Source organism: Berghia stephanieae, chromosome 5 (assembly GCF_034508935.2).
Source record: "Berghia stephanieae isolate SIO BIC M18660-M18661 chromosome 5, UCSD_Bste_1.3, whole genome shotgun sequence".
Classification (NCBI taxonomy): domain Eukaryota; kingdom Metazoa; phylum Mollusca; class Gastropoda; order Nudibranchia; family Aeolidiidae; genus Berghia; species Berghia stephanieae.
The window spans coordinates 31,335,252-31,347,751 of record NC_088364.1 but is presented as its reverse complement, the minus strand read 5'-3'; the positions used below and the strand labels follow the sequence as shown (position 1 = coordinate 31,347,751).

The following is a 12,500-nucleotide window of genomic DNA, read 5'->3' as shown; positions in this document are numbered from 1 at the left end:
ATGGAAAAGAACTCCAGCCAAGATTGGGACAAAATAAAGTTGCCTCATTCCAAGACACGAACAGACAACATACCACTAGAAAAGGAAAACATAGTTGGATAGAAGCCACTGCCAGTGCCCCCCCCCCCCCTTCTCCCCCCAATCCTCTCAAACCAACAAAAGGACCCAGCCAGTGGCCTCAACATTGCTGGAATTGTTGGTCGTCAGTATATCGCATTGCACTCCTTGGCAGTCTGACTGATCCAGCTACCCAATCACTGCTGGGTGGAGAGGAAAATATGCGTAAAATTTAAGTCCTAAGAACACACCATTGACTTATCTAATCACTGACTTGAACCCTTGAACCTAATTCAGGTTGTGTTTTAAGTCCAAGAAATTACTTCTACCACGAAGTGAAATGTAACCACCTGCTAAGTCTTCATATTTTACCTCAAGAATGTAAATGACGTAATCTCTGTTGGGAGGTCTGATCCACCTCGGTGCATAGTTCTGTGACTGTGACACAGTAACTTCTACTGGAACATGGGTGCTGCACATTGTGGCTGGGTTATTGCCATCCGTATCTGTAGCTGTCACATTCAAGCGATAGACACCAGATTTACCAGATAAAGTGCTGCGAGTATAGACTCGACCAGATTTACGTCCGATGTCAAAATAGCTTACTCCAACTGAAAGTAAAAAAGGAGAGGTGATGTAAGAAAACAAACATATTCCTTAAACATCGGTTAAACGTTTCCTGAAGATTGAGTAATGGAGGTAAAAAAAATACATATAACACACTCAATAATAAACTATAAACTCTATAATTCATAATGACCTCCAAAATATAACAATATCTTTTTCAAAATGTTTGCATTGAAAAAAGTGGCAGATTAAACCAAAAAAGAGCATGGTTTTTAAGATATGCTTTATGACGTTATATTACACACAATCAGCATTTGTGTCTAACTATCCAAGTTACAGTTTCTCATTAAATTCACTAGATATGATCTTTCATTGAAAGAGTCTTACAATAATAAATGTCTACATCTAATTACCACATGCTGTGTGACATTTGTGCTTGTGCAAATAATAAATATTAACTTCAACTAGTACTAGCAAAATAGAATCAGATGCTAACGATATACATCCGTATGTTCAAAGGATTTATGGGTTAATTAATCGGCCACACACCAGGAGGATCAAAGCTGCCAGTCTGGACTGAGAATGCAATGATTTTATTCACTCCGTAATCTCTGTCATTGGCAATGACATCAATAATATCAGTACCAGTCTTGGCACTTTCTGGGATGGATCCAGAGTAAATTGATTTGTCAAAAGTGGGGCAGTTGTCATTGATGTCCAAAATAGTGAGGTAAACCTAGGTAAGGAAAAAAAAAAGGAAATTTTCATAAATTCTGATATTCTTAGGATTAAGTGAACTAGAAAAAAAAACAATAGTTCAGAAAAGGATCTTTGTAACCTAGTATTAAACATTGAGTAACATCACATTCTTTAGAGAAAGTATAATTGCCACGTGTCAGAAGGTATAATTTGAATGAATTGAAGTCATAACTTAAATTATACCATACAGTTTGAAATGTCAATTGATTAAAACTTTGAGACATTCGTCACTTCGGCAAGAGTTCATCTACATGGTATATTTTGATTGTCATAAAAGGGCCGTATGAATGGATGGTGACAATAAAGACTGTACTGACATGGACAATTTCATAATAAGATTCAAGGAGCTTGAGTTTATGGCGACCTGTATCATTAAACAGATTATTATAATTCCAGCTACCAAACCTGCTAGATGACCAAGTTTGATCCAAAAAATGTATATATATATATATATATATATATATATATATATATATATATATATATATATATTATATTATATATATATATATATATATATATATATATATATATATATATAAAACATTTCAAGTATAATTATGATTAACTTCTATAATATTGTTTCAAGCGTTAGCTCTCATCAGGAAGTGGAAGTATTATTATACTTGAAATGTTTTATAAATAGCTCCTCTTTTTATCAAATTGCTGAGCACTTTTATTTCATGGTTTTTGTTTTTATTATTTTATAATATATATATATATATATATATATATATATATATATATATATATATATATATATTATATATATATATATATATATATATTCCTGATGTAGAGACTAATTTGTTTTCATGTTGATCAAAAGCTTTATAAATTGATCAACTGATTCACTATGAAAGACAATATACAATTTGTTTACCATCCACGCTAAAACATTAAGTCAATTTTTCATAAGATCATGTTCGTGTCTGTACTGGATTTTCCAAAATCAATTTTTTGCATAAAACAACATCATCATAGCTATATTTTTCAAAATTCTTTTCTTCTTTTTTTTTTTTTGTTTTTTGGTATCATTGATTGTCAGCATTGGCTATAGTAATAATAATGATGAAAATAATAATAATAATAATAATAATAATAATAATAATAATAATAATAATAATATAATAATAAAAATGATAATAATAATAATAATAATAATAATAATATAATAATAATAATAATAATAATAATAATAATAATAATAATAATAATAATAATAAAGATGATGATGTCGACGATGATGATGATTATAATGATAAAAGCTAAAAAGAAACTTACAGGCACAGAGGTCTCCTTACGTAAGGCTGGTGTCTTCGGGCTGTCATAGGCAATAACCTGGAATCCAATGGAAGATGATTGCTCTCTGTCGAGGATTGTTCCAGCTTTAACTGTGATTTCTCCCTGTTAACAATGAACAATGTAGAATAGGGCTTAACAGTTCATTAGGGCTTCATAGTCCAATCTAACTCATTAGAATCAAATGCAAACTAGGATCAGCCAAACACAACAAAATTTTAAAATCTAATTAAAAATTTCCTATTTGACATAATACAAAAAATATCAGGAAAGGATCAGGAACTTGAAGATATATATACTTTCTGCTATCTCGGGAGTATAATTGACAAAGACAGAGGCACGGAAGCAGAGGTGAAAGCACGGATAGGAAAGGCACAGGCTGCATTCACATCTTTGAACAGAGTTTGGAGGACTAAAGATATCTCTCTTCGACTAAAGCTAAGACTTTTTAACTCAAAAGTGAAGCCAGTCCTACTGTATGGATATGAAACTTGGAATGCAGTGAAGGCATGTATAAGGAGGATGTAGATTTCCGTAAACATGCGTATGCTACTCAGAATAAAATGGATGGACAGGTTTAAGAACAGAGAAGTATGGAAAATAACACAGCATAAACCAGTGGGAGAGGAAATAGAAAGAATGACTCCACTACAACAAAGAAAGTATTGGACTGGAACCAAGGGGAAGGCCACAGGGAACTTGAAGAAGAGTTAAAAGAAGTTGATATACAGAAAAGTGATAAGACATGGAACGAGGTTAAAAAAGTTAGCTCAAGATAGAGAGGGATGGAACCTGTTTGTCTGTGGCCTATACCCTGACCCAGGGTGAAAAAGGCAATGATGATTATGATGAAGTAGGTTAGGTCAAAAAAGACTGAAAATTATTTAGAAATGTGACCTATTGCCTCAAAATGGTATTATGTTATTGTGATCGAAATGCCAGAAATAAATTAAAATTCATTTTAAAAAGCCAGAAATCTGGGTTAATCTTGAAAATATCATCTCCCAAAACTAAAACTATACATTTAATTGTTTCCCTTCAGCCAAAGACTCTGGCCAGAGCTAGGACAAAACCTAGTTACTGTTATTGTTATTGAAACTTACAGATTCTGAATCAATCGTGAAAGGGAGTTTGTCATCGGGGATCCTGAAGCGGACGACTCCAAAATCACCCTTGTCAATATCAGTTGCTGTGACTTTTGTGAGCAATGTACCACCTATTTCTGTACCATCATCATTCTCTGACAGTTGTGCTGTGTACAATTTCTGATTGAAGAAGAGAAGTAAAAAAAGACCAATTATTTGATTAATTTAATTTTTAGACAAGATCATGCTATAGTTAGTAAATCCTCTGGCAGAAGACAAGAATGAACTATTTCTTCGTATCCAGCTCTTCACAAATAAAACAACATTTCACTCTCCGTTCTAAGAATTTTCACCTTAAAAACTAAAACGAAGATCATTCATAAAGAAAAAAAAAAGTATTAAACTCCTTTACACATGTCATCAAAGTTTTTTTATCATGCAATTGTTAATTTGTTTCACATGTCATCAAAGCCTTTTATCAGACAATTGTTACTTTGTTTCACATGTCATCAAAGCCTTTTATAGACGGGACATGACGCCTATTAGGCGACATTGCATTTTTTTTTTCAGAGACAACACTGTTAACGGCCAGGTACTCATTTTACACCTGAGTTCAGTGAGAGAATGTGAGTAAAATGCCTTCTCCAAGGACTCAACTATGCGCCGAGTGAGGCTCAAACCCAAGACCTTCCGATCTGAAAGCGAGTGTCATATCACTAGACCACATAGCTGCACATAGTCACACATATTATCTATGCCTTTAACTAAGCAATTACTTTGTTTCATATATCAGCAATGTCTTTTACCCCTGTCACACAGATTACAATCACGATCTCAAATTAAAAAAAAAGATTTATGGCGCTGGCTTCCGGCGACAACAGACGTGTTGTGAATGTTTACCTATTTTCTACACATATTTTTATCCATTTATCATTCAATCGTCGGAATTTAAGCCTAATTTTTATTCAAAATGGATGTGAAGTATATATTGTTCCTGATTTTTATATTTATTAGTATATTTATAAGCATAAATGGTGTTTTAGCCTGTGATTTTGCTGCCAAAATAAGCCTATCGATAACTTATACTCCAGAGACTCTCCGATCCCTCCAACCCGTGTCACCCCCACCACCCACTATTGACACATCGTTTATTAAAGTAAGAAAGAGGGGGAGAAAAGGAGGAATAAAAACAAAATTTAACAGACGGCCTTTTCGTCCATTTTTACCCTGTGTAGTGACAGGTAATGTAAGATCACTGAAAAATAAAATTGATGAACTGTTTTCACTGTGTCGTTTTAATAGTGACTATCGTCAAGCCTCCATAATAGCGTTAACAGAGACTTGGCTATCTCCTCACATACCATCATCATGTTTTAATATTGAACAATATTCACTATTTCGAGGAGATCGGACTAATGTAAATAAACGAACTGGGGTGGGGTGTGCACATATATTAACAACAAATGGTGCCACCCCAATAACTGTCAGATAAAGAAAATGTATTGTGACGATTATATTGAATTTATTACTGTTTCGTCACGACCATATTATCTACCCCGGGAATATACTCATGTCATCATCATCAACGTCTACATTCCACCATCATCAGACAACACCACAGCGAAAAATATTTTGAGGAAAGAAATACAGGACATTCAAATTAAGTCACCCGATGCCGTATTGATGGTCACTGGCGATTTTAACCAATGTAACGATTTTACTCTCCCGGACTTCATCAATACGTGGACTGCGAGACAAGGGACAAAAAAACATTAGATTTATTCCTGTGTAATATTAAAAATAGTTATAAATGTTTACCCCGTGCCCCATTAGGTTTATCTGACCACTGCATGCTCTTGCTACTCCCCACCTACCGCCCTGTTTTTAAACGTGTAAAACCAGTAAAGAAAAGTGTACAGATCTGGAACGGAAGTGTGTGTGAAGATTTGCGTGGTTGTTTTGAATGCACTGACTGGAATGTTTTTATCGAATCATGTGATAGTGTGGATGAGCTGAATGACTGTGTGAGTGAGTATTTAAAATTCTGTGAACAGCTAGTGTCTTGTAAAAAAGAAATAAAATATTATCCTAACAACAAGCCTTGGATAACAAAAGATCTAAAACTTTTATTGAACCAAAAGAAAACTCTCAATACTAGTGGAAACAAAAAAGATCTGAAAACAAAACAAAAAGAGATAAAGAGGGTAATATCTAGTTGTAGAGATAAGTACAAAAATAAAATTGAAAAATGCTTTTCTTCTGGGGATATACGGGACACGTGGCGGGGGCTTAAAACTGCTGTGAACTATAATCCAAAGCCCACGATTATATCAGAAGATATCGAAATTGAAACTTTAAATAAATTTTATTCACGTTTCGACACAGCAAACACATTTGATATTGAAAATGAAAAACATAAATTAGACAGGGCTTTGGAAGATGAAATGACTATTGAGGTCAGTGAAGAGGAAACGAGATTCGTATTTTCGAAACTAAACGAGAGGAAGGCTGCTGGGCCGGATGGATTGAAAGGAAAACTATTAAAAGAATGTGCCTACCAGCTTTCCCCATTTATACACATATTTTTAACTGGTCCCTCCAATGCGTTTCGATCCCTGAAATTTGGAAAACTTCAAAAATTATTCCTGTTCCAAAAAAAAAAAAACTTGAAACTATGAACGATCTCAGACCTGTTGCACTGACTTCAATAGTCATGAAATCTTTAGAAAAACTTGTTCTTGTTAAAATTAGGAATCAGTTTATACCATTGAGTGATAGTCATCAATTTGCTTACAAACCAGGACGTGGCGTAGAGGATGCCATTTTGCTGTTTACAAACAACATCTACAGGCATCTAGATCACGCTAGGAGCTATTGCAGATTGCTTTTTGCAGATTTTTCTTCAGCGTTCAATACAATGCAACCTCAGTTGGTTGTTCAAAAATTGACTAGTCTGAATTTAAACAAGTATATAATTGCTTGGGTGCTCGAATTTCTTACGGAGAGAGCACAATATGTTCAATTAGGACAAAACAAATCTTCCTGTATAACTACAAATACTGGTGCTCCTCAGGGTTGTGTATTGTCCCCTGTATTATTTACAATATACACGAATGACTGTAGAAGTCAAAACCTGAGTGTACCTTTAATAAAGTTTGCAGATGACACCGCTCTTCAAGGCCTCATAACAAATGGCAACGAAGTGGCTTATAGGCAAGAAATTGATAGATTTGTGTCTTGGTGTGATGCCCACCACCTAGAGCTTAACATAAGCAAGACAAAGGAGCTAGTGATTGACTTTAGAAGAGTGAAGGAACCGATAGAACCGTTAAAATTAAAGGACCAATTCGTCCAGCGAGTTCCTCACTACAAATACCTTGGTGTAACGATTGATGACAGGCTCAAGTGGGATGAACACTTGAAAATAATTAGGCATAAGATGTGCAGACGTACATATTTTTTATCAAAACTCTCTCAGTTTAGAATAGATAAAACCCTCTGCACATTATTTTATAGAGCAGTAATCGAAAGTGTTTTGTCATTTTGTATAACAGCTTGGGGAGGCAATTGCTTAGCAGTGGAAAGGAACAAAATAAATTCAAATATTAAAAAATCCATGAAACGCTATATAAATTATGTTGACGATGTAGATCTTTTATACGAGAAATTTTGTATAAATAAAATAACTAAAATATTACATGACCAGTATCATCCACTAAGACCATCAATTATTATGTCAGAAAGAAGTGGTCGCCCTTTCTCTATTTCAACGAAAACAGAGAGACACCGAAAATCTTTTCTGCCGTCCAGTATTAGGCTTTATAACAACAAGCAATAATCATTTTATATAATTATTTCTCATTTTTACTTTTTAAAAATATAAATATTAATTTATTAATTTATTTCTTTTGCAATCTTTTCAATTTTCAATTTATAGTGACAGTTTTAACTATTTTACAGTGTTTGAAATTATTCATATTATAAAGCGCAGCTCTGGTTATAGAGCTGCTCCTTTTTTATATATATACATCCTATTTCCATTGTATTTTTATCTTATGTGTAAATTATAACACGTCTGTACAAAAAATTTCCTTTTTGGGATGCAATAAAGTATTATTATTATTATTATTATTATTATTATTATTATTATTATTATTATTATTATTATTATTATTATTATTATTATTATTATTATTATTATTAAAAAGAAAACAAATCAAAAAAAAAAAAATGCGACAAACCTTTCCAAATTCTGGACTGTTGTCATTGATGTTAGCTATATTTATAATCACGTCAGTGGTTCCTGAACGTTGTGGGGTTCCATCATCGTAACAAGTAGCTTTTAGTCTAATTTCCTCAAGCTTTTCAAAATCAATTCGGTTAGCGACAATGAGGGAACCTGAAGAAAAGGACAAAAAACAAACAATAAATGGAAATTAGGATTAAAAAATGAAAATATGCAAATCACCTTAATCTTCATTATTTCTTCTTGATTACGATTTCCTTTGTGGAAATGAATGACAATAAGAATAAAAATCATATTTTGATAAAAATCTTAAAACTTTTAGTTTAGTACCCTTTCCAATATATGTGAGATAATATACAATGTAATGCCTTTGCTGTAAAATATATAAAATAAATAAATTATATTAATCTAAAAAATGTTGTGATTAACTCAATGCATCAGATGGAATGTTGCAACACCACAAAGTGAGCAATATTCTGCAGTCATGATTTTTAACCCGAGTGTAAAGTGATTAGAACCGGTTTCATCGAGCAATATGAATTAATATATGAATATCTTTTTACAACACTATAACCCAACGACACAATCTCTAGTTAGAAGCTTCTATATATCTCTCTTCAAAATTTAGATGATGCAAAAATATTTGATGAAAATATATAATGCTTCTTCAATAGTGCACGTCAAAACAACGAATGTTTTCCACAGGGTTTCTGATTCATTAAAAAAAAATTTTATAAGGCTTTTCTATGTCTCATGTAATATCTTTTGAGCATTCATTGTTTTATAGTCACATGGTCTCCGTTATGTACATTTTTTACGATCTTATCTTTTTTTGTTCTTGTGTGCCCAAAATTAATGTATTTACATAGACTCTTGAAAATATTTGAAAGAATGCAAACTTTTGTGTGAGACACACACACACACACACACACACACACACACACACACATTCACACAGACACAAACACACTCTCTCTCTCTCTCTCTCTCTCTCTATATATATATATATATATATATATATATATATATATATATCTCCATTTTAAAAAAAAGTCTTCACTTTTTCTCAAGGTTATTTACCTGAGCTGTCTAATAAAGAAAAGTAAATAGGGGTACGTGGAGCAAGCTGGGAGAGGGTGTATCGTGAAATTTGATCATCTTCATCACTACAGTGCAGATTGCGAACAAAATAGTTGATGTTCAGTTCTTCGTCAATGGTGATGTTGTAGAGAGGAAGATCAAACTCAGGATCCTGATCATTCACCTCAGTGATTGTGATGAACAAAACACCTGAAAAAAAAATAATTAAAGAAGACTTTGTCATTTAAAATATGTGTCAGTGCATGGCATAATCAGTCGGAAGGTGAACATTTAGGATTTGCATTTAAAATTTTTTTTTGTTGCCTTGTCTGTAGATGGACAAAAAGAGTTGATTTAATGACAAGAACTCATTTTTGATCATAATTGACCTTCTAACTAAACTTGGCAAAATCTCAGTTCAAACCTTTTCACCATCCGACTGATTATGTCTTTCACTGTAACATATTATGGTTATGGTGCATGAATAAAAGATATAAAGATGACAACGTGGAAACAATGAACCTTTAATAAAAAAAGAGATGTGTTGCTGTCATGTGGACTCACAACACAACCTAACTTAGGGCCAAAGGTTCAAACTGGTGAAAGGCAGTTGCACACATTTCCCTCATCCTGATGGAGATGTTCAACTCTGACGTGAAAAGCAGCTCTATCTTTGTCCAAATATTGTTCTAAAGCCTAACCGGCTGCATGTCTTATCCTATATGTTACAATTACACTGTTTCATCATGAAAATAAAAATAAAAAATGTAAATAACTTAGAGCTTAGTGTTTATCGTGGGCAGAACCAGGACAGAATAAGTAGACTCATTCAGGATAAGGAAAGAAATGTGGAAGAGAAAAATGGATATAGAATACTCCAGTTGTTTGACTTTTTGCCAAGTCATGAGTTATCAGATTGCTTAATTGAAAACATTGTATACATTAAGTTGTAAAAATCTTGTTAAGGTAACTGATGAGGTTTGTGTCAGAATGCAAAGAATGAACTACCCTGTCTTCATGGTTACATAGAGCACATCAATGCCTATTCTATTACAGGTATTTGTTGTTTGGTGGCAAGAACCAGTCATAAAAACCTGGCATATTAAACTGGAATTTTGTGATTCCACTCTGGTGTATCCCAAACGGGGATGGTATAGACAACTTGACCTCCCAGGAACTGATGAGCTACTTTCAGTTTCAACACAATGATGTAGAATGAGAAAAGCATGCCTGGTTGCAGCTGAATCAAACTTTGGTGACACAAGCGACAAATTCTAAAACAAATATCAAGGTACGAAAAAAAAAACAAAAAAAAAAAAAAAAACAGCCTGGCATCACAGACCGGAAGTCGGCTCCAATGAATAACTCTTATTCAACCTACCGGTGCCAGTCTGAGGAGGGTCAGCAGCTTCGTCGACCACCCTTAAGTCCATGACTAAGAAAGATGTTTCCTCTCTATTCAGGCCTTTGTTGACACGCACAATACCCGTGTCTTTCTCTATTCTGAAAAGCTCCTGAAAACGAAACAAAAAAACAAACAAAAAAAACTTTTCTGTATGTCTCGGGGTTTAGATGTCTCTTTTGGTAGATCAATCAAGTCATAAGCAAGCAAACAGTTTCAAATCTAGGTAGAGTCATGTTTTTCTCTGACTCTTTGTATATCCATCAGGGATTAGGTAGCAGGGTTAGTTAGATCTGGCAGAAAGTACTTTGCACAGACATGCAAGCAATGATTTCTGTATAATATCTCAGAAAACGGAACTGAGAAAACTACGGCTATCTACACTCACAGCTGCAGAAGACTAACAATTCCTCTGCTCTTGGATCCATACATTAATGTTGTAATACCAACCACTTCATCAAGTACAGAACATAGAACACCAGAGCGATAAAAATTACCAATGTTCACATCTGCCTCATATCAGAATTTTTCTCTTCTCCACCCGCCTTGCCAACATGGCAATATCACTGATGGTATTGTAGGATCTAATTTACACCTGAAAGGAAGTACTTTGTAAATGACTACTGTTCAATCCAAAGAGTAGAAAGCAATCGTTTGTACAATGGTAACTGGTTATGTTTTCATGTTGATATATCCGTGGTACTGTAATTTTGTTGTTTTAATGGCAAGAATCAATCATAAAAACCTGACTGACAGATTAAACTGGAATTATGACTCCCTATTGGTGTTATGATTACCGATAATCCATAAATGCAAGATTTTAAACAAGAGAAATGAATTGAAGAAGAAGAAGGAGGAGGAGAAGAAGAAGGAGGAGGAGGAGGAGGAGGAGGAGGAGGAGAAGAAGGAGAAGAAGAAGAAGAAGAAGAAGAAGAAGAAGAAGAAGAAGAAGAAGAAGAAGAAGAAGAAGAAGAAGAAGAAGAAGAAGAAGAAGAAGAAGAAGAAGAAGAAGAAGAAGAAGAAGAAGAAGAAGAAGAAGAAGAAGGAGGAGGAGGAGGAGGAGGAGGAGATGGAGAAGAAGAAGAAGAAGAAGAAGAGAAGAAGAAAGAAGAAGAAGAAGAAGAAGAAGAAGAAGAAGAAGAAGAAGAAGAAGAAGAAGAAAGAAAGAAGAAGAAGAAGAAGAAGAAGAAGAAGAAGAAAGAAGAAGAAAGAAGAAAGAAGAAGAAGAAGAAGAAGAAGAAGAAGAAGAAGAAGAAGAAGAAGAAGAAGAAGAAGAAGAAGAAGAAGAAGAAGAAGAAGAAGAAGAAGAAGAAGAAGAAGAAGAAGAAGAAGAAGAAGAAGAACATTTGTCTCACATCATGCGCAATGTCCCATAAGATGGGGCTCTGAGATGTTAATTTTACTAACCCTGTAGTCATAGTCATTCGCATCCACTTGAGCTCCACTCGGGTTTTGTGCTCTTCTTGGTATCATGTAGTGCGCCAGTCTGGCTGTCTTGTCTGGATCAATGGCATTTACTTCATGAACATTGGAATTCGGTTGTCGGTCTGTTTTCAAATAAATACATAAAAAGGTTTTCAAAATGATGATAACTTTCCTCATGTCGTTGAAACCACTTCTTCCTCTTCCTCCACCTCTTCTTCTTCTACCTTCCTCTTCTTTTTAACACCATCATCTTATTGTCTCTTTTTTTTCTCCATCTCCTTCATCTTATTGACTCAGGCAAACAATACTTAATTAAAGATATCATTAAGAAAAACAAACAAATATTCAACAAATAGTTTCATAAGTGAGAAAGATACCACAACAGAAAATTCTAGCCAATGATTTTATCTCTTGAAAATATTTAGAACTGATGATAATGGTAGTTGGGGTGGGGGTACAAGTATGAGAACAATTGGCAACGATGATGTTGTTGGTAATGATGATGGTGATGATCATGATGATGATATTATAATTATGACGATGAAGGCGATGATGAAGATGACTATGATGATGATGA

General features: G+C 34.0%; 1 protein-coding gene across 1 annotated transcript in view; it reads right to left on the bottom strand.

Moving 5' to 3' along the window:
- Window positions 1-12,500, bottom strand: part of LOC144972756 (cadherin-87A-like) — a 77,301-nt gene that overhangs the window by 26,522 nt on the left and 38,279 nt on the right. The window contains exons 22-29 of the mRNA XM_078914356.1: window positions 11,906-12,045; window positions 10,478-10,610; window positions 9,097-9,306; window positions 8,012-8,169; window positions 3,789-3,950; window positions 2,668-2,790; window positions 1,174-1,360; window positions 430-668 (exon numbers count right to left, since the gene is read on the bottom strand). Coding sequence (XP_078770482.1) covers window positions 430-668; window positions 1,174-1,360; window positions 2,668-2,790; window positions 3,789-3,950; window positions 8,012-8,169; window positions 9,097-9,306; window positions 10,478-10,610; window positions 11,906-12,045 — 1,352 coding nt within the window. The remainder of the gene's footprint in view (window positions 1-429; window positions 669-1,173; window positions 1,361-2,667; window positions 2,791-3,788; window positions 3,951-8,011; window positions 8,170-9,096; window positions 9,307-10,477; window positions 10,611-11,905; window positions 12,046-12,500) is intronic.